The sequence below is a fragment of the Notothenia rossii genome, assembly GCF_949606895.1.
Source record: "Notothenia rossii genome assembly, chromosome: 6".
NCBI classification, from domain to species: domain Eukaryota; kingdom Metazoa; phylum Chordata; class Actinopteri; order Perciformes; family Nototheniidae; genus Notothenia; species Notothenia rossii.
The window spans coordinates 61,238,517-61,266,364 of NC_136909.1; the positions used below are offsets into that span (position 1 = coordinate 61,238,517).

At 42.8% G+C, this 27,848-nt stretch overlaps 2 protein-coding genes across 6 annotated transcripts in view; both read left to right on the forward strand.

The window, feature by feature from the left end:
* The window catches only part of LOC307045373 (SERTA domain-containing protein 2-like), a 57,289-nt gene that overhangs the window by 4,841 nt on the left and 24,600 nt on the right, over positions 1-27,848 (forward strand). Inside the window, exon 2 of one of the 5 annotated variants that reach the window (XR_013809898.1) lies at positions 4,026-4,307. The exons of 1 other annotated variant lie outside the window; for it this stretch is intronic. Coding sequence is in view for 1 of the 4 variants with exons in the window: in XM_079690996.1 (XP_079547122.1) it covers positions 5,898-5,911 (14 nt within the window). In the remaining 3 variants the exon portion in view is untranslated. Of the gene's footprint in view, positions 1-4,025; positions 4,308-5,892; positions 5,912-20,895; positions 21,101-27,848 lie in introns of those variants that run through there. 3 more of the 5 variants (XM_079690996.1, XR_013809899.1, XM_079690997.1) reach the window with 3 other exon arrangements.
* Positions 8,709-13,246, forward strand: LOC307044105 (uncharacterized protein). The gene is made up of 2 exons (XM_079689147.1): positions 8,709-12,127; positions 12,819-13,246. Exons 1-2 carry the CDS (start codon positions 12,124-12,126, stop codon positions 13,154-13,156), a joined length of 342 nt encoding a protein of 113 aa, XP_079545273.1. The 5' UTR covers positions 8,709-12,123; the 3' UTR covers positions 13,157-13,246.

Genomic DNA, 27,848 nt, shown 5'->3' on the forward strand with positions numbered 1-27,848 from the left:
GTGTGTGTGTGTGTGTGTGTGTGTGTGTGTGTGTGTGTGTGTGTGTGTGTGTGTGTGTGTGTGTGTGTGTGTGTGTGTGTGTGTGTGTGTGTGTGTGTGTGTGTTAATCTGCATATATCTGACTGCATGTGTCTAAGAACATGCATGCACTCCTTTGCTATTGAACTTGTCTGTGTGTGTGCATTGCCTTCCTGTGTGTGTGTGTGTGTGTGTTTTTGTTTTGCTCTGGGTTGCCAGGTGATGGGACCAGCTGGGAGGGCTGAAGCCACTTCCCTTCTGCTACCCTGAAGGCAGGGCAGGAGGGAGGGAGAAAGAGAGGGGGGGGGTCGATAGAACGAAAAAAGGGGAGAAAATGGAGATGGTGGGGAGAGGGGTGTTTATTTATTTTTTCGTAAAGAGATAGGAGCAGCTAGACGCAACAGAGAGTGACAGCGAGAGCAGAAGGGCGAGGAACGTTTTGAACGCAGCTCAGAGTGAATGAAGAGATTCATGAAGGAAAGTGGGGGGGGGGGGGGGTGGGTGAGGGAGGGAAAGTATGTCAGGCTGAATCGTGATAGAGCAGCGGCGCTGACTCAGCCAGTCTGCTCCGGTGTAGGAGAGCAGCAGGCGGGAGGAAGTAATAGATTACTGTTCCTGTTGTAGCGTAGTTGTTATCCCTGAACGAATACATTTAATTTGGGCGCCAGACAGAGGAATATTTAATATAGCCAGCTGTCAAAAAAGTATATGCTTAAACACGCAGAAACAGAGGGATAGCTAGCTACTGAAGTGACCTAGCTACTGAAGTTTACAAAGGAAAAATAATATTCAACCAAGTCACTTTCAACATAAAGTCTTTTATTTTTAACCCCAAATAATAATCATTATATTAAACAAACAACTCATGTCACAGACCACTTACCAGAAAAACTTAAATCCAATAGATACAAAAACAAACAAGGCAAATTAATTCACAAAACATCAATCACTTATGTGACTCAGAGAGCCTACGATTGTTTACAACATGGGGATTGACTGTGAGTGAGTGTGGGGGGGAAGAAGTATTTTTTTGTCCTTTGTCACTCCGTTTAAGAGTGTAGTTCAGGGGATAGGGATGTGTTAAAGTAAAGTTGTAAAGTTCTTTTTTTCCAGAGTGTGGAGTGTGGGTGTAGAGTGCAGGAGGAGGGGAAATGATATTGGTGTAGTGAGAATAACTTATCTGAGGGTGACAGGCCAGAGTAGATCACCGGATTGCAAGTTTTAACTCGGAAGGGGAAAGTTAAATGTTTCCCCAACAGCTCCTGGGTTCAGTGGCAAAACTCCCAAAATTATCCTGATTTCTCTGATGAAGTCCATAAGAATCCACTTTCTTCCTTGCTAGATCCAACTTCCTCTTGGTTCTTTCTCTTTCTGTTGAACGACAAGCTGTCCTCCTTTTAACAGCACACAGGTGCCAATCATTTCCTTGATTGGTTTCCTCCAGCTTCTCTCAGGGGTGGCTTGATTAGCCACTCCCCTTTTTCTCAGGGAATCTGTAGGAGTGTGTTTCCTTTCTTCCCCTGTCCTGCTATAATGTAACCTACTCTAATCAGATCAGGGTTTTCCAAGTGGTGGAAGAAGAAAGACCTGCATTCAAAAATCTTAGTAGCAATCATTACAAAATATACCTTATTTATTTTTACATGCCTTTATGATGAGTGATGCCTTAACGTGTCTGATTAATGTAGTTGGTAAAGGGGGAGCTTATTTGTTTTACCGCACATATCGGACGGGCAGCTTAACCATGACTTCATGTACTCTTTAAAGGATATTACCAACCAAAGGAAGTATTCTGCTCTATGCGTCTACTCCAATTATTGGTTTCAGGGTGACCCTTCGTTTCGTGACCTAACTTTTTCATGTTTCAATATGGCTGATGAAACAACTAGGGTTGTACCCGAATATCCAAATATTCGTTCATTGGAGTACTGTTCGGGTTTCAATTTCGTTATTCGGATATTTGTTTTGTTTGTTTTTTACCAGTTTTTTTTTCAAATTGAATTTATTGAAATCTCCAATATCAACGTAATAGCTTGTGCCTCTTCGGGGGGTGCTAACACTTAACCATAAACGTTATTGTTTACTTTCTCCGTCTTTATATGTAGATATTACTTTTCTCCGTTAATCTCCGTCACGTTGTTTCCATAGTAACAAAAACTTCCTGTCAACTGCGCTAACTCTCCTTCAAAACAAAAGCAAGTCCATAAATAGGAAGCCAAGCCAAATTACACTTAAGATGCATACAACTCAGGGTTTCCGTTAGCCGGAAATTACCGTCTTTTAGCTGGTAAAATTGAATAAAACCCGGTAAATTCAAAACGATCATTGTCGGCTGATATTCACTCTTAATAGTTTGATCTGTGCTCTCTATAAAGGCCGATCAGGAGAGTTGGATCTGATCGATATGGAAATAAATGCAAGTGAAGTGTAACCGGACACGAGAGAGAGATCAGATCAGCTGCTGCATAATCACCTGAAGCCCCGCCCACTGTTTAGCGCGCTGCATGAGAAACTGACGGGCTGTCAGGAGAGAGAGGGAGGGAGAGAGGAAAAGAGAGGATCCGTTTCTCCCGTGTTGTTACTCAAAGTGTACTTCATCTACTACAAGTAGTTTCTTTGAATGTAATAATTATGTTGTTTGTTTTTTGTGGAATCATTTATTGAAAAATGAATCTGAATATTTTGATCTGTTACGATTATAAACTGAAGCAATATAAAAATGAGCACCATTAACTGAGTTTTAAACATCAGCATATCCAGTCATAGTCCGGTAATTACCTGCTAACGGAAACTCTGCTACACAATTCTTATTATTAGGATTGAAACATGACCGGTAAGTTTCAAATTTGTCCGGTAAAATAAATTCTGTCCGGACATTTGACCGGCGAGAAAAAATCCTAGCGGAAACCCTGATACAACTGCGACGAAATTAACAAACACAATGCGATATCCTTTTCAATTTCAAAGAACACAAATTGGGTTACATTAACAAATAATCAAACAACAATACTGTAGAATAACAAAATGAATGCCGTGAATACACCAAAATACGTGTGTTGAAGCGGTTCGCTGCTGATTACTACCCCCCCCCGTCCCCCGTCCCCCGTGCGGGCCGAATATTCGCTGCTGATTACTAGCGAATATCCGGAGCCCGAAAAATGGTATTCGGGACAGCCCTAGAAACAACATACAGCTCTGAAAATTCTTAAATTCTATGAACTACTGACATTTCTCTGCGTTAAAATTCAACAGACACTGGAATCTAATGGCTGCCATACATGTAGAGATTGAGATTTAAGAACAATTTGGAGTGGTTTCTACATTTTTTCCAAAGCTGAAGCTGTTGTGAGGAGTGTGTTGTGTTGTGAGGTCAGTTCTCAATAATCTTGAATGCTTCTGTCCACTCATACATCCTGATTGGAAGGCCAAATCAGACAAGAGTGCATTTTGAAATCAGTCTTGGTGTGAACGTCCTAACCGGGGATCTGCACAGGTTTGGATCCAGTTTGGATCTTTAATTGGGTTAGTATTTATCAATGCCTTGGTCTGTTAACATGTTTTAGACAAGAATGGATCTGAGAATACTCAGCTGTGGTCATACAGTGTTTGTCATGACTTCGACAGAGGATTTAAATGCTGAAATATACAGTAAATGCCACAACCTTAACACAAACTGGAGAACCCAAATGCACGTCCCAGAGACAGTCTTGAATGTAGCAAAAAAAAATCTTTTTAATTTCAAGAAAACAGATAATCCCTCTTAACAGAGTAGGTACTGGATTTAACAAAAAGCGCTCACAAGGAGGAAAAAACAAGCGTAGCACAAAGAGAATTTAAGATTAACTTAAAGGGGACCTATCATGCACTCTTGTACATCTTTTATACATGAATATGTGTCATGTCTAAGAAACTTATAGTGAAAGTTTATTCTTTACGTTAGTTTTGTCATGTCCCTTTGTCCTGTGCTTTATGTTTATTCCCTTAATTAATTCTCCCTCTCATTTCAGGCCTCCACGCTCCCCGCCCCCTTCTGTCTCCTGCGTCCTTGATTATTTTCCCCGTCCTGATTGTTTCCACCTGTGTCCCCTTTACCTGTGTATATATTGTGTTAGCTCCCTCCTGTTCATTGTCAGTTTGTTGTCTCTCTATGACCTACGTTCCTGCTTACCTCACGGACTTCTCACGGATCTATGTTATTGATCACTGTTCTAGTTTTCCTCGAAAGAGTGTTTTGTTTTCCTTGTTTTCATTACTGTGTAAATCCAAGTAAAGTCTTTATTTTGAAACACTATCCGAGTCTGAGTTTTGAGTCGTGCAATTGAGTTCATGCCTCAGAGTTCACTCCTTGACAATATGTGTCCCCGGTGTGTCAGGGAACTCACCAAGTGTCAGAAAATATAACCCTCTCTCTTTCCCTCTATACCCAAATCAAAAAAAAAAAGGGGGATGTAACAGATCTGATACAGACTGATCCAGATTTTAATTATTTTCTACGTCACAAAAAGGGTGCTCCGCTTAGTGGTCAATTCTCCACCTATCAGGGGAAGGAGAGGTTGGTCCACGGCCGGCCATTGCCGCTTGAAAGCGCTGGAGACGCTGCAGTACATATGCCAGGCCTGTAAGTGGCACTGTAGTCTGCAACGAAGAAGACTTCCCACGCATGGTTGCCGTGGTTGCCATGGTTGCCCTTCTGTTTATTCTCCACTGTGGCTCTTTTACTCCCTCCCCGAGGCAAGCGTTTGCACCTCCTGCTTTAAAACAAATGAATAATGACTCTATATAATCATATGTAAGGGGACGGGGTGATGTGCAGCGACGCGGTCATTATGGGGAAAAGAACACCGACAGGCTGATCAGGAGCCCGACGCGAAGCTGAGGGATCTAGATGGGCATGAAGGTGTTATTTTCCCCATAATGACCACGTCGCTGCACATTATCCCGCTTATTACATGGCCACATTCTCAACAAAGTAACAATATGACTCCCAATATTAATTGAAATGCTTTTATGGATTTACAAAATGATTTTATTGATTTAAAAAATAGTTCTATTGATTTAAATTGACATGCATCCGCTAAGAAAAATAGTCCGTTGTTACTGTTTGAACTAACGTAGCAACGGCAGGAACTGCTTCGATAGCGTTTTTGAGGAGCTTTTTGATTACAGATTTGAAAACATCGTTGCTTGCTTTAAAAGTAGCACAGTTCATTATGTCAAACCTTGGAAAGTATCTAGATATCCCTGCCCTAATGCCAAAGTAACTGGCAACTGAATATGTGTCGCCGTTTGATGTCTATGTCTGGACCGCTGCGCAAAAAGGAGGGTTTCTGCCCCATTACTTCTCTCCTTACTTACTATAAGAATAAAACACGGAGGACGGAGATCTCTTTTTCTCCCCCTCTTCTGACAGCCCAGCAGCTGATCTCAAAGCACGCTCCCCTCTCTTGCAGGGGGGCGTGGTCAGCTGCAGCTCACAGAATCAGCCCCTTGCAAAAACAGCGCTAGAAAGAGCAAATAGAGCGAAATGAGGCATGGCTAAAATGCAGGATCTGTTTGGTATTTTTAAATAAAAACTATATTTATATACTTTATATAGGTATGGCCCTACAATATATTGTTCAAATATAGCATGGTATGTCCCCTTTAAGTTTTCAAAAATAACAAAATAACAAAACCTGACTAGACTGGAAATGATCCTCTCTTTGTTGAAGCCTGGCACGACCATCCATGGAAACAAACAAGACAAACAGACACAGGACAGGGGGAGACAGGACTATTTAAACATGAGGTGAGTGGGAACAGGTGGAAACAATCAGGGGCGGGGCAGACGCTGACGAGGGCGGGAAAACACACAAAGGGAGGAAGTAACAGGGCCTGAAATGAGAGACAAGAGGTAAGTACAAAATAGAGATGGAAAACGAGACATGACATGAAACACGGGGACTTGACTAGAGATGAAATGACATAAATAGACAGACATGACATGACGTGAAATAACATGAAAAGACAGACATAACACATAAACATAACTAACACATTTGACGAGACACAACATTGAATACACCATGCTATCACAAAGAGTGGAATAACCTGAAACCACTTACCAACTTTCATTTTTAACACTAAGAACATTGGTTAAGACACAATGTTGTTTTTTGACTGTTCAGCTGTGTGTTGCCGATCGGGTCTGTTTCCCCAATTTTTGGACGGACTTTTCTCGGTCATTAATGGGTCTGGATCCCAGTTTTCAAACTATAAGCAGGTTCGGTTGCTGGTATTTTTGGGTTCGGGCACAATTTCTTTGTAGCTGTGAGCTCTCCGGTCAGGTGATCCAATGTGAATCTTTTAATCACATCATAAAAGGCTGGTGTACCCCTACCTTCCAATCAAAGCTGACCTATGATGATATTTATCTATTTTCTTTAGTCTACCATTTCCTTCTATTAGCACATTGTTCTGACTGTATCCCTGATCAAAACAGAACATCCAACACTGCAATTGACGTCTGTCTATGCTGAAAGAGTTTGTAAAAAAGGCTGACAACCAGCTAAAGCTGAAACGCTGTTGTCGCTTCCTCGTGCTGTGACTTGTGAGTCGGCTCGCTTTCTCTCGAAGATTAATGACCTTCCTGTTTTCATCAACAGGAACTCCCTCCACAGACTTCTAAGTGCAGTTCAGTTTGACTTGAAGTGCACACAAAAAACTTGCATAATGTATTATTAGGGGCAAAACAGTGAAGGTATTAGGGAGGGAAAATGCACATATACATGTAAGAAGTCAACTACTTTCTCTACTTCAATGACTGTTACCTTTACTGTAAACCAGGGGTCGGCAACCTTTTTCATATGAAGTGCCATTTAAAAAACAAATGTTTATCAGCGTGCCAACGATCGAGAATTATCAACAGGGGGGGGGGGGGGGTTGAGGAGCTTGACGCTCGTCAACTATCAGCCTCGCTGCGGGGAAGCAGCGTGTGGACATGTCAGCGCAACTTACATGATGCAGAATTTAACAAACACATTTAAACAATTGGTTTAAATGGCATAATAATAAGGGCGATCGTCCGTTCTGTGATTTTCCAGAGCACACATGTTAGAGAGACTTGTGCATGTGTGTTTGTGGATGGTAGAGCGGCAGTGAGGGAACGTGTATGTTTCTGGAAGTGAAACGAGGCAGCAGAAAAACAGAGGTCTGTGATGTATTTTGTGAAACAGAAGAACAGCTAAATAAATGCAACGGCCTCCCAAGAAGACCTCGCCTCTCTCCAGTCATTTAAGCTAAAGTTGGTTATTGAACCTGAAGCTTGTTGCTTCTGCCCTCCTCGACTATGGTCTGGGAGCCGACAGGAAAGTTCAACACACAGTTGGCCAGTCCGCCCCTTTGTAGCATATTATTTCGATGAGAGATGAGCAGATCGCCACTGGGCTTTCAACTAAATACACAGCCACGCAAAAACTGCGGCATTTGTACAGCTCCTTATGGGTACTGCACATTTGTGAAGGGCTTTCCTCCGTGGTGAAACGATCAGCACTGCACCACAGAGGAAAGCGGCAGAAAGTCACCTGGAGTTAAAGAGAGCGGGGCTGCGTTACGTGCATGGCTTCCTTCTGCAGGTAACGGGGAGACGCGCTCTGGCGGCGGTCTCTTGTATTTCTCTCTTCAGGATCCGAAGATACAATTTAAATATTTTTGCACACTTATTACACGTATTCCTAGTGTGCCACTGGTTACGGTGCCGCGTGCCAATGCTGGCACGCGTGCCAGGGGTTGCCGACCCCTGCTGTAAACCATCACTCCCAGTATCACAAATTCCCCCATCACTGCCTCTGCTCCCATTTAAGCTGCTCCGAATGTAGCTAACTTGTGACAAAAAGAAGAAAACTGTGGGAACTCAATTCTCCGTCATCAATGTGTTTTTGTTGAGTTTTCCTACTGGACAGAGGTATCTGTGTCCCATCTACCGCTGGACTATTGGTGAGTTGTCCTCCTGGAATGTGTCACGCTCACCAGTTTGCTACGGATGAGCTCAAACATACACACACACACACACACACACACACACACACACACACACACACACACACACACACACACACACACACACACACACACACACACACAGTAAAAGGTTATAGTAAACCTTTTTTCACATAGCCTCGAGCCAAAAGCCATTAAAACATACAACAGAGCACTGTATTCTATGTCTAAGGTGGTTATTACCGTGTCCCGTCTTGGCTGGCTTGAGTTATTTGCAACATCATGTACTCAACCTCAAAAACTTGTTTTTGGTTTCTTTCAAATCAAATAACTTATCATTTAATATGATTTGGGCGCATTACCTCTTACTTGTATTTTACATTTTACACTCTGATTGGGTTGTCTGATAAACGACATGCCAGTAAAGTTGGCAAATAGAGAGAAAAAAATGATCCCGGAAGTTAAAAAAACAAGGAAAGAGTTACTCAAATGACAGAGACGGAGTCGAGAAAGAGAAGAGAACAACAACTTATTTCCTGTAAGTCACCTGACACTGGAGGCGTCACACAGCCATGAGTAAACACACCTCCCTTTCTCTCTCTGTCTCGGTCACCCATGTTCTTAGTCCAGGCACAAGCCCTCTTATTGATTCAATGTTTTGTTTGGAGCTCCCTTACTAGTTTCTATATATAGACCTATCTCCCTAAATTATTTTTCGCACTGAAGGAGGGCTCTTTGGTTGAGGAGATATCATATTATTGTAAATCTAAGTGATCCTGAAGTATAACGCAGGTATTATTATATAATTGCCATTTTGTTGATAAATCCAACACCAAAAGTCCAAGACCAAAACCAACAATGTTTAAGAAAGTCTTTGAATAATTTCGGACTTCATTGCCTCAAATTGCCTCCAACGAAGAACTACATTTATTTTAAAGTTACTTATTTAATAAATGTTATTCAAACAGTAGGACATAGCACATTTGTTGGGGACCATTTTTAGCTGTGGATTGATACATACATAGGGCTAGAACCTAGCCAAAATGTGTCTGGGTTTTCCCCACTCATTAAAATCTCAATGACCTTTAAGGATGCATTTTGACTGAAAGAAAATACAAAGCTGCTGATGTGCTGCCAAGTAGCCATCATGATTTATAGCAACCTGATGAGTTAATGACACTGCGTTCCAAATGGGGAAGCTGTAAAATGTTAAGGTTATCTAGGAGACCCTAAGCTGTTCAATAGCAACTGAGCATGAACTTGGACACATTTGCAAAACTTTACAAAGCATATTCAGTTGCATCCAATGGCCATATTCTTAAAGTAGGGTTAGGGTTGGCTTGGAATCCTAACCCTAATAATTGTCAAATTGTGTTTAGATAAAAAACATAGAAACAATTGCAAGGATAGTAGGAATGACTCAACGATGAAACTATCCTAGATAGGTCAGGTCTTACACAAGTCCACTATCGCGTGATAATGACACAATCAATATTGTTGTTACATGCTTAAAAGAACAGCCTAAAACTAATTTGGTCATCTTGCCTTACATGTACTAACACAATTGATAATGAAACATAATGTGTGTATGGTTTCATGGAACCCTGCCCAGTTAGTACAATTTGTTTTGGCTCTGAGTTTTGAAAAGGAAGGTCCTCCATAGTTCCAGGACCACCCTGTGATCTGTTGTGGTTTTAAAGAAAACCAAGCCAAAAGAAGAGAAGCCAATGTGAAGTTGACTTAAACTTGCATTCTATCCAACAGCCAGTAGGTGTCGCTCAACTCGTGTAAAAAAAAAACGATCCAATTCTCTAGAAGTCTGCGAATTTGACCCTTTACCTCCCACTTACACTTATACAGCATGACGTACATTTCTAAAATGATGGAACCATTTAGAGTAAAAAATAGGGTAAAACAGACTATGGTTCAGGGCAGGGTAACATTGTCATTCAGTATACTATGGCATTGTTGGGTGTTGGAGTTTTCAGTGTCTGAGTCTGAGACCATTCACATTTGAGTCTGTTTTTACAGTTTATGAAAGTTAGCATTTTGGCCACAGACAAATGTCTAGTCCACAAATCCCTTGGTGACGTAAAAATATAATAAACACCTTTTGAGTGTACCATGATTTAGAATGCTCAATAACTCATTAAATATTACATAACAATTCGGCAGAGCAGCTGTTGAGTGTCACATTAGGATAAATGCTTATGTCACCAGCATCAGAAGAAACGATGTGTTACGTATTGTAACCCTAGTTATATAAGCACAGGCTCCAACCTCTACTGGACTCTATAGGTACTACCCCTTGACCTTACTATGCAAGCGTTCACCTACTGAGATATCTTTAAACGTAGCCGGCCCTCGGGGCGGGCCTACCTGAGTGCGCGCGCAAGCCCACCCTATATAAGGTGGCCCGCCCCCCGACTGTCATCCTACACCCTCTTCAGCGAGCAGCATAGGATAGACAGGGCCCCTAGTAGAGGGCTCCGTCTGTGCTTATATAACTAGGGTTACAATACGTAACCCATCGTTATATCTCCGTTATAGCTCCGCCCTCTACTGGACTCTATGGGTACAGTCGGTGGAGCCCTACCAACAACCCATCACACTGCCCCTGACCGGCTTTTTGCTTAGCAGCCACTGCACCGCAACCTCTCCTCCCTCAGCCATGACCGTGGAGGAGTAGGGGCCACAGTTTACTTGGCTGATAGAGCACACTCAGACACGCTTACCTCGTAAAGAGTGTGCATGGAAAAATAATCCTTCCGCCCTGCTCATTGCGCACCATGTTTCCCGGGTCCCTAAGGAGCATGGGAAACCATAAGTGCATTATGTCCAGATACCTACTGACCCACAGCCCACCTCCCCCCCCCCTCACCAGTCCTGTGTTGCCTCAGCAAGCACAGACGATGAGAAGGAGCCAGACATGTCCAAGAGATAAAACCTTATGAAGGGTTCTCGCATGGAGTGGACCAAGACGCCGCAGTGCATATGTCCTCCACACTCACGCCACTAAATAAGGCTGTTGACACAGCCATAGCCCGTGTAGAGTGCGCATGGACCCCCGTGGGGAAGGCTCTCCCCGCCTGACCGTAGGCATGTGCACTGCACTCACAGGGCCATCCTGCCAGGCGTTTCTTGGACAGAGCTTTACCGGCCACACCCCCCCTGAAGCACACGAACAGCTGTTCAGGGCGCCAAATGAAAGCCGTGCGCTCAACATATCATGCCAATGCACGTACCAGGCAGAGGAGGTACAGTTTAGCCTCCCTGTCCCCAATATGGGGTGGAAGACTAAAGCCGCCCAGCTGTATAGCCCTTGACCTGAACGAACTCCTTAAGTCAGTGGTTCCCAAACTTTTTCAGTCGGCCCCCCTTGGGAAATTAGAAATATTTTCGGGACCCCGCCAACCCGGTTCCCATCTACATTGGTAGGATTAATTGTATATTGTTGTAAAAACATTACATTTTCTCTGCTAATAATAAGAAGATACAGAGATCCAACAACAATTTTATATTTTATTATGGATTACACATGAACAACAGTGCTTGTAATAGATACTGTGAATTAATTTGGCCTAATTAAAACTGGTTGGCCTTCTCCCCTGAGTAGTAGATTTTTGGCCACCCTCTGGAGTCGGTGGAAGCGCCGGCGCGTCCAAGTGCGCATAATTTACATAAATTAACCATATATTTTCGATTACAAGGAGTAGAAATATGATTCAGACATCCGCGGAATTGCTGAAAGTGTAGCTTTCAGCGGTATCTCCTGTGAGACTGTAACCAGGGCACAGCAGGCAATATGGCCGCTCAAAGCAGCTTGACTTTACACTGTCAAGGAAAATCTCGGCCGGCAGCCACGATGTTCTGAAATGACCAATGGACATCGAGAAATCACTAAGGACCTACCCACCAAGTAAAAAAAAACACAAATCACGTGTCTCCCATCAGTTTACGTGTGTGAGGAGAAAGAGAGAGACAGAAAATGGCTTAAAACTTTACAGTCGCCGACTTCGCTAGAGATTTTTTTCGCTAGCAGCAGTGAAGATAGAGCCTCAGAACCTGAAGTCTTCGACTCTTCTGAAGAAGAAGAATACAAAGACAACAACAAAGATCCATTTGGACATGGGTAAGTGTAAATATTACAGTAATAGTGAACTGGCAATGTGTGGGGAATACCGCGAAAAGTAACTCTCCATTGGCAAACCTTTACACTGTGTTAACGTTATTTTGGTGTGTAAAAGTGAGATTACATGTTTAGATGATTTAAATGAATCATTTATTCGTCCACAACGGAGACATTTACAGTGGCTATAGACATGTTTTTTGCCATCGATTATTGTATCATACTGTTCTCTAGGCTTTCATAGATTTATTTATATGTGTGCCTGTGATTATCTTTTCATAACTGTTCTGTACAGATGAGACTTTGTCATAGATTTATTTATATGTGTGCTAGTGATTATTTTACAGTCCTGTACAGGAGAGAGAGAGAGAGAGAGAGAGAGAGAGAGAGAGAGAGAGAGAGAGAGAGAGAGAGAGAGAGAGAGAGAGAGAGAGAGAGAGAGGAGAGAGGAGAGAGAGAGAGAGAGAGAGAGGAGAGAGAGAGAGAGAGAGAGGAGAGAGAGAGAGAGAGAGAGAGAGAGAGAGAGAGAGAGAGAGAGAGAGAGAGAGAGAGAGAGAGAGAGAGAGAGAGAGAGAGACCAACCTCCCAATCTTTCTTTTTATGTGTGCATTGTTATTTGTGCTTGAGCAACATTTTACTTGAACTTTATTTCAATGCAGTAATTATTGTCCTACATTTTTTATTTGTTTTACAGAGAGGTTTCCCAGCTGCAGGCGACGTTTATCCAGGAGCCAGAACATCCATCTGTGCCGGCCCCCAGGTCAAGATCTACCGTGGCTCAAGGGCCTTCACCAGAGCCATCACCACCAAGGACAAGCAGACCAGCATCACTACAGCTGCCTCCACCTCCATCTGCGGCTGCCACAAGGTCAAGATGAACCTCAGCACAAAGGCTCCACCACAGCCATCACCTTCAACCCAGCCAGCAAGGAGGTCTCGTGGAGGTCTCGTATAGCACTTGTACACCTCACCTACACAGCAGCCCATGCACCATCACCCCCATCTTCACAGCAGCCAGACCCACTGTTTTAGAAGACAGACAAAGACCTTGACACTTTCTTGACATTTATAATGACGAGTTGGTTGAAAGTTCTGATGTTCAATATTGTAAATAATGATATTTTCCAGTTTCTTATATTTATATAAATAGTTGGTTGAAAAAAACATATTTATAATAAATTGTTGGTTGAATAAAAAGTTTGAATTCTCAATTTGTATTTGTACACATCACATGAACCTTGGTATGTAATATGAAGTCATTAGTCAATCCTAATGTATCTCAGTCCCTGCTGTGGTGAAAGTAGAGTGATAAACACCTGTTTTACTCAAAATTCGAATTAATTTATTTTCATTTTAGACATGGAATTACACATTTATATACAGTGTAATTCAAATATTTCACTACTTTTGTGATCCTAAGACTTTGGTAACCAAATCTAAAACACCAAAACAATTCAATCACATGAGTAAATTTGTGTTTTCACAAGAGTTTTGACGATTTTCCGAAAATCGGATGTCACATTTTAAGCTTTTGAGCTACTTATCTCATCACAACAGTGCTCTAAGGTGAGTAATTTGCATATATAGCAATACCAGAATTGTCCTAAACATTTTGATATTGAACACATGGGGTGCCATGTTAGAAGAAATACATTTAAGAGGTGATTGAAGAAAACATCTAAAAATCGAGAAAATACCCTTAGACTCCAGAGGGTTAAGGAAAATATATGAATTAACTACTATTTCTACTGCAGGTTGCAAACGATCATCACTTTACCATTGCTATTCCACACATAGCTCATCAATTACTTGTGTGTGCTTGCTTTCCCTTGCAGATCTTCTCAAACCGGGGCTGTTGTTTTGAGACTGCCACTCTCAGTTCATTCTCAATGTTCAGCTTTGATCTGTATTTCGTTTTGATGGCAGCAACAGCAGAAAATCTCGCACAAGTAGGATGTTGCAAAAGGCAGCATTATGCCCACAGCTCTCTGATCAATGAGATATTTTCGAGCAGTGTTTGTTTACAATTGAAAAATAATAATAATACATTTGATTAGCACACTTTAAAAACAAAGCCATCTCAAGGTGCTTCACAAAGCTAAAAGGAGAAAATAATAAAATAAAAAAATCTTCCAGCGCCCCCCCCTGCAGTACCTCCGCAACCCACCAGGGGTCACGCCCCACAGTTTGAAAACCACTGCCTTAAGTTATTGGGAACAAAGGAGGGGTTCGGCCTGAGTGTCGCCCCGCTACGGCCAGACCTGAGGAACTGCCGAGGGCTGTCCCACCATCATCTGTGTCACCTCCGCAAACCACGGCGCCACGCGGCGGTCTGGGGCTACTAGGATGACTGACAGATGTTCTCGTCTCACCCTCTCCAGGAGGGGGAGAATGAGGCGCAGCGGTGGAAAGGTGTAGAGCAGCTTTCTTGGCCATGGCTCGTATGCAAACGTGTCCACCCCCAAGGGCAGATTGTCCCGCCGAGCCATGTAAAACCACAGAGTACAGTGGCTGTTTCGCCGGTTGGCGAACAGGTCAACCTCCGCTTTCCCGAACCGGGCCCAGATTTGCTTCACCACCTCCGGGTGAAGCACCCACTCGTCAGGCAGGGGCCCCCCGTTCTCCAGTCCCGGGATGTGGAGGGCTCTCAGAGACAACACAATCTCTGAGGCCCATAACCACAGGTTCTCTGCTGTGGTCAACAAGGCGGCGGAGCGGACTCCGCCCTGCCTGTTGATGTACGCCACTGTGGTGCAGTTGTCGCACCTCACTAGCACTAAGTGCTGGAGGACCAACCCTACTGCCTGCAGCTCTAGGAGGTTGCTGTGTTGAGTCTCCGTCAGAGCCCATTGACCACTTATAGCTCTCTCTAGGCAAGTCCCCCCCATCCTGTCACTGATGCGTCTGTAAACGTCGTAATGTAGGAGGTCACTCGCCCCAGCGGAGATGTACTGGGGACCCCCAGTCCTGGAGGTTGCCCTCCACTGAGGGGGGGATAGTCACCAGACGTCGTTTGTGCCTCTTGGGATCTGAACGAAGGCCGGCAAACCACCTTTGCAGGCAGCGCATATGCAGCAACCCCAGCGGCACCACGGAATGAGCAGCCGCCATGAGACCCAGAGTCTGCATGATGGTCAAAGCTGTTACCGTTGCCCCCTGTCGCAGTCTGCGAACAGCCCGCAGCAGGGACGCCTGTCTGCTTTCAGGGTTGCGCGTAGCCTGCCTGCATCAAGCACCATCCCTAGATGCTGCACCTGCTGGTGAGGTATGGGATTGCTAAACCCAACTTGGTTAGGTGTAGGATCAATTGGGCTGTGTGAAACATTGCCCATTCCCTGGACCTGGCCATGAATATGAGGTCGTCTAGATAAAAGAAAACCCTCATTCCATGGTCGTGAAGCGGCTGAAATGCTGTGGCCACACATTTGATGGACGTGCGTGGGGATAGGGAGTAGCCAAACGGCAGTCTGTTGTACTCGTAGGCTCCCAATGGAAGGAAGTTCGGCCCATGGGGGGCTGACAAAAAAAGGCCAGATTTTCTACTGAGGTCCCTGAACGCACCGCGGCACGCTCTCGTGGGAGCGCGCGTCCGTCATAATGCAATCCTCACCCAGACGGAGAAATGCATTACGCTAAGTGCTGTGTGCCTCCGGACAATAACACGCCAGCCACCATGTCCCTGTACCCGCAGAACGGGGGCGAAATGCGATGCTGGCAACTAAGTTGTGGTAGCATCCGGCAGGCATTAAAGGAGGGAGACTGCAAGCCGTCCCTGGCGTGTTCAGGCCCCAGACACTCGAAAAACAGGCGGTGGGGATCGGCACCTGCGATTAGGCCGGTGCACGTGGGCAGGGTCGGTGCTGGAGGAATGGTGAGTTTTCCATCCTTTGCTCGATCTTCTTCTCTCTCTTTCGCTCTCTCAGTTGTTTATCCTACTCGCTGAAGAGAAAATGATGACAGTCAGGAGGCGAGGCCGCTTTATATAGGGTGGGCTTGCGCGCGCACTCAGGTAGGCCCGCCCCGAGGGCCGGCTACGTTTAAAGATATCTCAGTAGGTGAACGCTAGCATAGTAAGGTCAAGGGGTAGTACCCATAGAGTCCAGTAGAGGGTGGAGCCTGTGAGATATAACAACTATGCTGTTAAGTCACTGAGTCAAGGTGGCATGACATTTGGAGCATATTTCACTCAAATGGCAGCACCGCAGGAGAGACTTCCCCCTTTGAAGTGCATGACACGTTTTTGAAACCTCAATGTAACAAGAACAAAGAATAATTGTGGGAAAGCAAACAGAAATATTCCACCAACACTTCTACCAGTGTTTCTCTCAATAAAAATAGTGTAGAGTAATGATAAACCATTCTTCCTGTGTATGGGTTTGAGGCAGAGAGGGGGAGAAGGGCACTGATATAAAGACTGGTAAAGAGACAATGAAAGAACGGGAGAACATAGAGACAAAGAGAAAGTGAAGATAATGGGAAAGAAAGCAGATGGGTGCTTTTGGTGGGGAGTCCTTCCCCTCCCTCCTCCCTCCCTTCCTATCTCCCCATCTTTCTGCCCCTCTCTCTCCATGTTAGCTTTGGTGCCACACCCATATCTAATATAATTAATAATATTCTCTTGTCCTGTTCACACACCCTCTCCTAATCTGCCAGCACATGGAGGTTTTCTCAGATTTTGCTCTATTTTAAGTGTTTTTTGAGTATCAGGTGTTTGAAATTTCCAATTTGGATCTGATGAAAGATGTATAATGAAAGGTTAAATTGCTCTGGTTGTGCACCTCACTTCAGGCTTATAGTTTCCAAATGTAATGAAGACTTTTCTTTACAACTCCTCTTCAAACAAATCTGTTTCAGATCTTTCAACACAGGAAACATTATACAATTTGTTCAGTTTAATCAAAAAGTCACGTTCCTTGTGTGTGTGTGTGTGTGTGTGTGTGTGTGTGTGTGTGTGTGTGTGTGTGTGTGTGTGTGTGTGTGTGTGTGTGTGTGTGTGTGTGTGTGTGTGTGTGTGTGTGTGTGTGTGTGTGTGTGTGTGTGTGTGTGTGTGTGTGTGTGTGTGTGTGTGTGTGTGTGTGTGTGTGTGTGTGTGTGTGTGTGTGTGCGTGCGTGCGTGCGTGCGTGCGTGCGTGTATATATATTTATAGACCGTGATGATATAAAAATGCATGTGTTCACTGTGAGTATAATTGTAACATGACGGTTGGCGAACTAATTCTGGCTACAGTCGTAATCCTGTGTGTTACCACCCGAAGGTGCAATAGCTGATGGATAGAAGCAACATGTAGCCGCATGTACCGAGCCTGAGTAATGAGTGGGACCAGTGAACGCACCATGAGTCAGGTTCACACTGGTAGTGTCACACAACCTGATACGTGCACGGAGAAACACACATTTTGTGTCATGGCGTATATTCTGTTACAGTATACAATTTGAATGAACAGTTATTTGTTGTGGTTGCTTCATTAAAATCAAAACCTCTGAATGAATTAAATGAATAGACAGAATGGAAGAAAAATGCAGAAAATGAGAGGCAAAGAAAAATGAAGAATAGGGCCAATAAGGATAAAGCAACAGCAAGAAGGCAACATAAGAGAAGAGTGGGGCAGGAATAAATAAAGATAGATGGAGAGAGGGAGGGAGGGATGTTGTCGGTGCAGCTCTCCAGTTGGTGTTGCTATGGCCCTGCCCTCCCTGCTTATTGAGCCATTTCCTGTTTTTGACCTGAAATCTTTATTTAGAGCCATCCCTCTTCGCTGCTCAGCATTCATGAGTCAACTCAAGAGTCCAGAGAGATGAACACGGAACTAAAATCAGATGTCCATTCACCAAAAAAAAGCTGCGTATGAATGCACAGACAGAGCTAACCCGCCCTCTTCAGGCTGTTTGCGTGATACCAGTATATTGAAAATCCCTGTTGTTTGACCAGCATTTTTTCCATAAGCTCTTGTGATTGACTGATTGCACTTTAGTCTTTTTTTTTACTGATTGCACTTTAGTCTTTTTTTTAATTAAAAACCTCTTATTGTCCATTGAAGGGAACGTTTGTCTCTTGCAACCTTCAAACCAATGATTGCTTAAGGAAAGGTTACATCACTTCTTTAGAGCAGGGGTGTCAAACTCAAATACACAGTGGGCCAAAATAAAAAAATGGGTACTAGTCGAGGGTCGGACTGGTTCAATGTTTATTGCATAACTTATTGAAATGAACTTATTGCACATATTAAACCTGGAACTAACAAAGCTTACATTATTGCCTATAAAAACAACATTAAACGTTAAATAATCAGTTGCATTAATTTCTTATGGCTCTATCTGCAGATTTTCCAGAGTCATTTCTTATGATTACATTTTTCCACAGGCCAACAACAGCTTAAAAAAAACAATTTCCCTCAAAGAAAAAACAAACATGCCCTGTTGTCGTGAGAAAAAAGTGCAGATGGAAACATCCATGTAAACTCAGTTTTCTGCTCTGTGATGCTAGTTCAAGCCAGATACTTGGCATCTCATCTTGGGTGCAAGGTCATCAATGTTTGGGCTCAGGCTCTGAGCTGAGGAAATCCTCAGGATTGAGTGAAGGTGTGCGTGCAATATACCGGCGGGCCAGATCTAACAGTAATTAGAAATTATCCTGCGGCCCGAAGTTAAATCCACCACGGGCCTGATTTGGCCCCTGGGCCTTGAGTTTGACACATGTGCTTTAGAGGTAGAAATACAGTTTAAATCTGTTAACTTCACTAACATTGCTTTATGTAATAGATCTATTGAAAAAGCCAAAATAAATCAGCACAGTTATTTTGTGTCATTTTGAAATTCCGTGAACTTTGATCTGCAATTCTGCATAATTGATCAATAGAAAGCGGCGTTGACAGTGCTGACATTTTAGAGTTGAGAGCCAAAGACTTTAAATGGCATATTAGCTGTTTTGCAACATTCACTTTCAGTCTGAAAATAAACTGCATAACTAAAAAGGAAGTCATATTTGAGACATGCTCGGTCGTACAAATCCAACTTTTGAATAAAAAATGTAGCGCAATTGCGACTACTTTGCCGTGCGAGGCCTCCAGGGGGCGCTCTCTTGAAGTGCCTGTGCAATTTATTTTGTTCCTTCATCAGAATACCAAGTTTATTTATTTTTTATCTGAGCATCCACCCTAGGAACTTAGCTGCTGTTCCTTTGTAATGGTCTCAGAAATTAGTGTTCCGTTAGCGACCAAGCTCACAGTTAGCAAGCTAGTTTAGTTTAGTTTAGTTTTACCACACCTGCCTAAAGTGTCCCAAAGCGGAGTAAACAACACAGGTCAAGGAAACAAAAAGACATAGGGACCGATTTAGACTGACAAGAGTTATGCTTCAATAATATTCTAGAGGAAAATATTTTGCGACAATCAGATAATACCCTTTATTTTATGCAGTTTCGGGTTACCTCGGTAGTGCCCAGGAGCTGAACCAGCACCTCTCCAGTATGCCGTATTTTAACCATTTTCCTCATACAACGGTTTGTATGATACCGCTGCTAACGATTCAGTCCTGGACTCTAGGAAATACAAGTATTTCCATCTATTTGTGACAGCCAGTGATCAAAGCCTGACCCTAAGAACTGGGAGCCTGTATCGTTGTATTGTGATTGTGAACGTTTCAGAGCACAACTGGGTGGGTGTGCAGCAGGGGGCATCACGGTCACAAATGGTCTGAGATGCCCATTTTCTGCCCTGCTCCACCGGTGTTTTAGTCAGTTTGAAGTAGACTCTGCTGGGTTTTGTTTGAGTTAACCAGGCAGCATTCTGCCTTCTGCTGCCAGGCGGGTAGGACAGGCATCTCTAACGGCCAAACAGCACCATCAGTCAAGAACTCATTTCACCATTCTTATTTCAATAAAAGAACAAATCAATTAATTCAAATTCTTATTAGGGCTACATGTCAAAGTGCATTACACAGGGATTCAGATGTAAAATGTTGCTACCATTTAAATATATATTAACACTGAAACGAATAGAAAAATACACTATGACAGAACATCAAGCATTTGCGTGCGCGAGCGTGTGTTCGAGTCATAGGTTCGAGTATGTGTACGCGCGCGTGTGTGCGTGTGCGTGTGTGTGTGGGCGGAGCAAAGTTGACGACACCACTTCTCCGGGCAGCTGCTCGGTTTCAGCTTCTCCTGCTGCCTTCACGTGCTCCTCGGAAACGTACCTGCCTTGACAAAATGGATTCTGTCTAAGACATTGTTACACATGTAAGAATGATCTCAGAAGTAAAGTTGATGCTTTTAGCAAAGTTACTGTCAAAAGTACGAGTAGCCGATTTAGGAAATAATCTCGCTTTAATTAATCCCTATTGAATATTTCCCAATTAAAAATATGTTTTATACAATAAGTGGAACATTTTTGCATTTTGAACAAATTAATGTACCATCTGAAAAATGCATTACATACTAGAAAAATACATATATGTATAAGTATAAAAACAGTTGAATAGCTGGTGAAATGCACCTTATTCACCTGACCTCTAGTTGTCACAGCATTTGGCTCAGCTGTCTTTAAATGTCAGCTTTTGGTACAGACACATTTGACTGTGTTCTTAATTTAAGTGCATTATTCACCATAAACTATCTTGTCTTACTTAATAAAGCTTGAAGTCAATGTTGACATCGTTTTTAATAAATCTTCGAAGCATCAATTGAACACTGTATTTGCGTGACAAATCATGTCATTAACTAATATCCTGTCACGTATTTGCTTCAAATGACACTAAGTACGGGACATAAACGCACGTGCAGTTTATCTCGCGAGTATGTCCGACGGCGCGTGAAGGCAGCAGCATTCCTTTGAGCGGTTCACTTCAGTTATCTCCTCCTATCAGCGCCATTGTGTGTCAGAGTCTCGGGGAGCGGGGACGGCTTGTTCTTCTGTAGCCGACGGGACCGTTTAAATACCCTCCATGTTTCTCCTTCAAACTCCGGCGGACCTGGACGTGGTAAGAAACCGTTTGAGTTTTCAAAAAGCAAAGTAAATCCGTGGACATGCATTACGGCGAAGCAGTGTAACGTGCATGAATAATAGATACGGTGAAGGTGTATAGTGTTGTGTGGTTAGCGGGGTCTGCTTGAAAAAAAGTTTTCGTATTAAATGGTAATTTGGCAATACGTGTGGCTACTTCAGTGACCTTCTATCGCTATCTGGCAACACATATTTCCAGTTAACAGAGCTGAGGCTTTCACTTGCTCTTTATTACTATTGAGAAAAGTCTGCTTAGTAAACTTTTCCCTTTAAATACTGAGTGGATTTCCCAAATACACCCACTCCTTGTTACATAGGCCTACTGCTTTAATGAATAACGATAGATACATTGATAGTTGCACGTATATTTCGCTGTATTTTTTACAAATTAAATCTCAAAACTATATAAAATGACCTGTATTTGTACATGTAATCGACTTTTATTTATTTGAGCCATATATACTAACTGATTTATTCATCCCATATATGGGAAGTTTGTTGTGTTGCAGCAACGTGTTTACAAGGCATTGGACATTTCTAAAAATATAATAAAATAGGATCAAATTCAAATAGACCTGAACAGTAAATATGATGTAATAACATGTAATATCAGAGGTGGGAGGAGTACTCATTTTGTGTACTTGCGTGAAAGTAAAAGTAACAGTGTGTAGGAATACTTTGTAAGTAGAAGTCCTACATTCAACATTTTACTCAAGTAAAAGTACAAAAGTATTAGGATCAACGTATTCTTAGTGTACCGAAAGTAAAAGTACTCATTATGCAGATTGGCCCCTTTTCATATAATATATATTGAATGTTTTGATTATAATGATTGATCATTAAAGTGTTCTCAAAGCTGGTAAAGGTGCAGCTAGTTTGAATGACTTTGTATACTGCGGGGTAGCTTGTGAATTTACTCCAGGTGGAACTAAAGTCTGATTTAACACTTGATTATACTTCACATCATTCATCCACATCTGTAAAGTAACTAAAGGTATTCAATCCATGTAGTGGAGTAAAAGTACAATATCTTTCTCTGAATTGTATTGGGGTAGAAGTAGGAAGAAGCAAAACATTGACATACTTCAGTAAATTACAAGTCTCTTAAAATTGTACTTAAGTACAGTACTTGAGTAACTGTACTTAGTTACTGTACACCACTTTGAAATACACAGTATAGAATATACAGAATCCGTTGGAATTAAGTGTAATAGACCAACTACAACTTACTACATATTTAATCATAGGCTGTGAGCAGTTACATAAAGAAAACATTTATATAATTAATGTTTACACAGAAGTCATTGGCAAGCACACTTTAAAGGTGCATTATGTCTTCATTGACAACTTCTTGTAGTCTGTACACCTGCTCTGAAGTAGTGAGATGTGGTGGAAGTGATTTCTGCTCCAGTGTTTGGGACTGTCTCAGTAGGTGTAGAATTAGTAGGGGGGGGCTCTGTTTCGTAAGGTGCACGACAACACAGCAGTGTGCTTTCATCATGACCGACAGCGGGCTCTTCTTCTTCACTTTGTCCCTCCTGTGCAGTGGTCCACAAGCTGATCACAGGTCAGCTGATGCTTTATCTGGAGAAACAGCCACCATAAAGGCTCACTTTAGACCAAACTGTAGATGGTTGGTAGAGGAAAGTCTTTGGTGAGTTCAGAACCCCTCAGGACGTGTCATGGTTGCACAATTTGGAAGAATTGCAATTATTTTCACTGATATTGCTCCATGATTTTGGATATAAGTGGGAATGGCTATTTTTGAAAGATCGATCACAATTTCATTGAAAGAAATAATTGATATGACCGTGGTGTGATTTTTGTAGACAGCTCTGTATAAACCACGATTTTGTAATACATCTGTAGAATACCGTTTGTATGCTGGATCTTCTCTGCAGCTCCACAATACTTCATTAAATGGACTGTACTTATATAGCGCTTTATCCAGTCTTTAAGTCCCCTCAAAGCGCTTTACATACTACATGTCATTCACCCATTCACACCCATTCATACAGAGCAGTGTACCTTACTCTAGGACCTAACATTCACACACATTCACACACCGTTGGCCATGCCATCGGGAGCAACTCAGGGTTAAGTATCTTGCCCAAGGATACATCGACATGTTGACTGCATGGGCTGGGATCGAACCCACAACCTTCTGGTTGAAAGACGACCACACTCCCTCACAGCCACAGTCGCCCTATTCATTCAGATATTTGAAATATTTCACTAAATATTGTGCTTGCGATTTGAAGATTGCACCAGTCTATTGCAATTTTAGTACCATGTGATTATTTGTGCAGCCCTACTCCAGGGTATATATCAACACATTCATTTACAGAAATATTTCAAGGAAGAGACTATATCAATTGCTAGATTTTGATCAACCTACCCTTTACACTTTAGTATTAAAGCTTCACAAACAGACATATAGTGAACCTTTAAAGAGGACATGTAGTTCTCATTTTCAGGTTCATATACATATGTAGTGTCTCTCCTGTGACATGTCTCCATGCTTTAATGTTCAAAAAGCTCTTTATTGTTCTCACCCTCTGTCTGAAACCAGAGCCCAGTCTGCTCTGAAAATCTCTGTTGTGATGTGTGAAATGGGTCTGAAATGTCAAGTGTTACATAGTGATAGTCATTATGTCACAGAAGTAAACAAAGGACTTCAATGGGGGGAGTGTGTGGGAGAGAAACTCTCTCGAGGGGATTTTTAGCCTTTGCAGACCATTTACATGCACACACTCCTATACAGGGTGTCCGCGGGATAAATCAATTTAGCGAAAATTAAGGCTATTAAAAAGTATTAAACGGCATTTTCCAAGGTATTAAGAAGTCCCACAGCAACGACAACATGAAACACCCTTTAATTTACTGAAACGACATGTCGGGAAACCCCCTCAAGGCGGCCCCATGCATAGCGCGCCGTAAAATGCTGCTTCTTATTTTAAGTTTCGTTGCCTTGTTCCGCTCTGTGGGAGGGTCCCAAGGTGGGTAGACCGGCATACGCAACGCTCTGGGGGTCCAACGGCTCCGTGTGTAAGCCCTATATGATAATTTTCTGATAACGATGAAATAGCCCGCCTCCCTCTCCCCACGTCTCCAGCTGCTGCTGGGCTGTCAGAAGAGGGGGAGGAAAAGAGAGGCAGGCACCGTTTATTAAATATTATTATACAGAGAACAGAGTCGTTATCAATTTGCTTTAATGCTCAATAAATAACAAAGAAGACCTCTGATCGGCTCTTTTCTAATTTTGTACGGAAGATTTCAACTTTAACGGACATGTTGACCGGCGGAACATTTTTTTTAACGGAAACTCTGCCGCACGGTTCCCTCGACCCTTGGAAGAGGCCGAGCGGTGGGTGTTTTTCATCTGCTGGTGGACTACCTGAGAGATATACAGCAGGAGAACACGCCGTCCTCCGCGGAGAATAAACAGAAGGGCAACCATGGCAACCATGCTCCGGGGTCTTCTTCGCTGCTTTTGGTGTATTTTGTGGCGGCAGCAGCGCCACTTACAGGCCTGGCATATGTACTACAGCGTTTCCAGCGGTCTAGTGTGAACGGACACATTAATGAATCGAATGTGTGTGAACGGAAGACTTTTTTGCGTTTGCGTATGCGTTTTACCGTATGCGTCCTCGTTGGGCCGGGGTCTAAGCCAAACTATATCCGGTCACAGAGATCTGCTATTTTAAAGTAAAGTCAACACATATCGACCCTAATATAGTCTATATTAAGAACGAGAAAAGTCTTAACATATATATTGTTTTTTGTAAACATATGACAAATGTGTGAGGGTGATGACGTCAGAGCATCGTCCTATGTGCCAGGGCTTAGCCCCGGACAGCCCCAGCCCAATTTAACCCCTGGGTATTTGTGAGGGAGCTCCTATATGGCATTACCCCGCTGAAGCTCACCAAAGTTTAATATATTTCATAGTTCAAAGATTTGTCAATTGTTTTGTTTATTGGTCAAATACTGGTTTCTAATGGTTTCTGAGGAGTTTTACTGGAATCAAAGAGCACAGAGTACAGAAGCAACAAAGCAGCATACTGCATTAAACCTGACCTTCACAGAGAGGTTGAAGTTCATGTGGAGAGGAGGCTTCAGTAGTCTGTCTGCACTCTGTTTAGTTGTGCTATCTTACAATCAATATAGTAAATGTGAGGTAAAGTGTGTAGCCAATGTAACCGGTTAGAACTCAAAGTTGCGATGAGGTCTTAAAATGTATGGAAAGGGTCTTAAAAAAGGTCTTAAAAGGTATTCAATTTGACCTCAGGATTCCTGCATATACCCTGCTATAGAACACACTACAGGAGTGGGGAACCCCTAAAAGAATAAGCCTGATTTTGTTTTGATCACACAGTCGTCTCTCCAAATCCCCTACCTTTCTGCCTTGCTTGCTGCTGTTTCTTCAAACTCAGTACAAGAATATCTGGGTACATTTTGGGGCAGGCACAATCAAGAAATCATTTTCCACAAGACCTTTTATATGAAAAATGTATTGGAAAACATGAGATGCAGGCTTCTCTGTCCATCTCTTAGGCTTCAACTGACAGGGATAAGGAGTTGTCTTGCACATGCTATGAGGGACTCTATATTACATAGTAGCTGAATACCTATCACTAGTAATAGTAATAAAGCTCACGGTGCTGCATTGAAGCTTCATGTGCAGTAATAAGGCTTGTACTGCATTCACAAGGATTATGCTTAAGTAGTAAGCGTGCTGCCTGCAGTAAAAAATGATGACACTTGCAGCACTGAAGAAGCTGCTGCTGTAACAAGGTGGGCAGCGTGGTAATGTCAGGCACATACTGCTGGGATAGTGCATGCTGCAGTAATAAGGCACATGCTGCAGCAGACTACCATGCATACTGTACACCCAGTGACCAGATGCATTGACGCTGGAGATTTGTGTAGCTTCTGAGGCTTCGTCACTGCAAGTGTCAAGCTTTATGTCCCCACCCCCCCCCCCCCCCTCCCCTGAAGAGGCTTGGTGGAAAGAGTGGAGTGCTCAGCGACATCAACACACGTCTGCTGACCTAAATCTGCTCTCTTCTGCTGCTTTTTATTTATAGACTTAAGTGTGTGTGTGTGTGTTTTTTTTTGTGTGAGAGGGATTGAGTTTGACCAGATATTTGAGATACACACACTTACAGTGCATGTGTTGATCATCATGATTTCCTACACACGTCTGTTAAAGCAGGGGTGGGGAACCTCCGGCCTCCGGGCCGTATACGGCCCGCGAGACCATTTGGTACGGCCCTCGGGGTAATTTATAAACACACGCAAAAAAGAAAAAAATTCAAGAAATCTAGACCGCAAAATAATTAAACAAGCTTGTTTTTCCTGGCCAAGGTCTGGGTCCTTGAACACAACACGAGCCTAACGTGTCATCACGTGGTATATGTCTCGTCTGACAGGAGTGTAGTTCTAACGGAGAGCACCAGAACGCGGCTCCGGGCCGGGACTTCACAAATTGCAATACCCATAAGGAGCTGTACACATGTCGCAGTTTTTGCGTGGCTGTGTCTTTAGTTGAAAGCCCAGTGGCGATCTGTTCATCTGTCATACTGATCATACAGTCAATAACGTTGTTGTTATTAGCATCTGGTTAGCTAGCTATGCTAACGAATATAACAAGCTTTTTCTACAACCAGTGAGGTAAAGGCACATCTTTATATGATCATTATAGTTATAGAAAAATAAGAGAATAAAGTAAACAGTTATACAATACTAATATGACAGTAAAAAGTTGTTATTAATAAACAAGAATACAGTTTAAAAGGGAATTGATTTGTAAAATATCCATAAAGAAACAAATCTGCTTACGGTTCTGTTTCATATGGGTGTTGAGAGATGTATCCATAGATCTCTTCATGTTACTCTCAAAGTGGACCAGATTGATGCTTTTAACTTCAACATTTAAAAAAAATCTTCATGGTGGTGCATGCCCCCATGCCCCCCTAGATGAGGTTAGATCCGCCCCCCCCCCCCAACTTAAATCATGTCCACATGGATATGAAACTAAATACATTTGCACACATCTTGTGTCCATATCTTTCTGTTTTGGTGGTCATGCCACGGTGCATGAATGCGCGGGTCATGGTCAAATATCTGGATTAAGAGGTTGCTTTTTCTTTGCACAGCATGAAAGAAACGCGAAATGACTGGGCTGTGATTTGAGTTTTTTAAGCAGGCGTTGAGTTCAATAATTTGTACGGCCCTCGAAGGATGTTGTAAAAATTGAAATGGCCCTTGAGAGGAAAAAGGTTCCCCACCCCTGTGTTAAAGTGATGCATGGTGTTGACTTTTTATAAAACAGTGGATTGTCCATTTAACTAACATGGTACCGAGAAGGTGTGTGGTGTAGTTTGTTACGTTTCCAAGGGAATATCTACTCCTGGCTCCATACAATGTCATTTTACATTAAAGAGGACATATTGTACTAATTTTCAGGGTCATATTTGTATGTAGTGTCTCGACTGTAACATGTCTCTCTCCGGGATTTAATGTTCGAAAAGCTCTTTATTGTTCTCATACTGCCTGTGCTGCAGCACCTCTTTTCACCCTCTGTCTGAAACCAGAGCCCAGTTTGCTCTGATTGGTTAGCTGACCAGCTCTGTGATGATTGGTCAATGCTTAGCAAGTCCCGACCCTTAACCTATCTTGTACATTGTGTTGGAGGACTAGACAATAGAAAGGCAAATTTT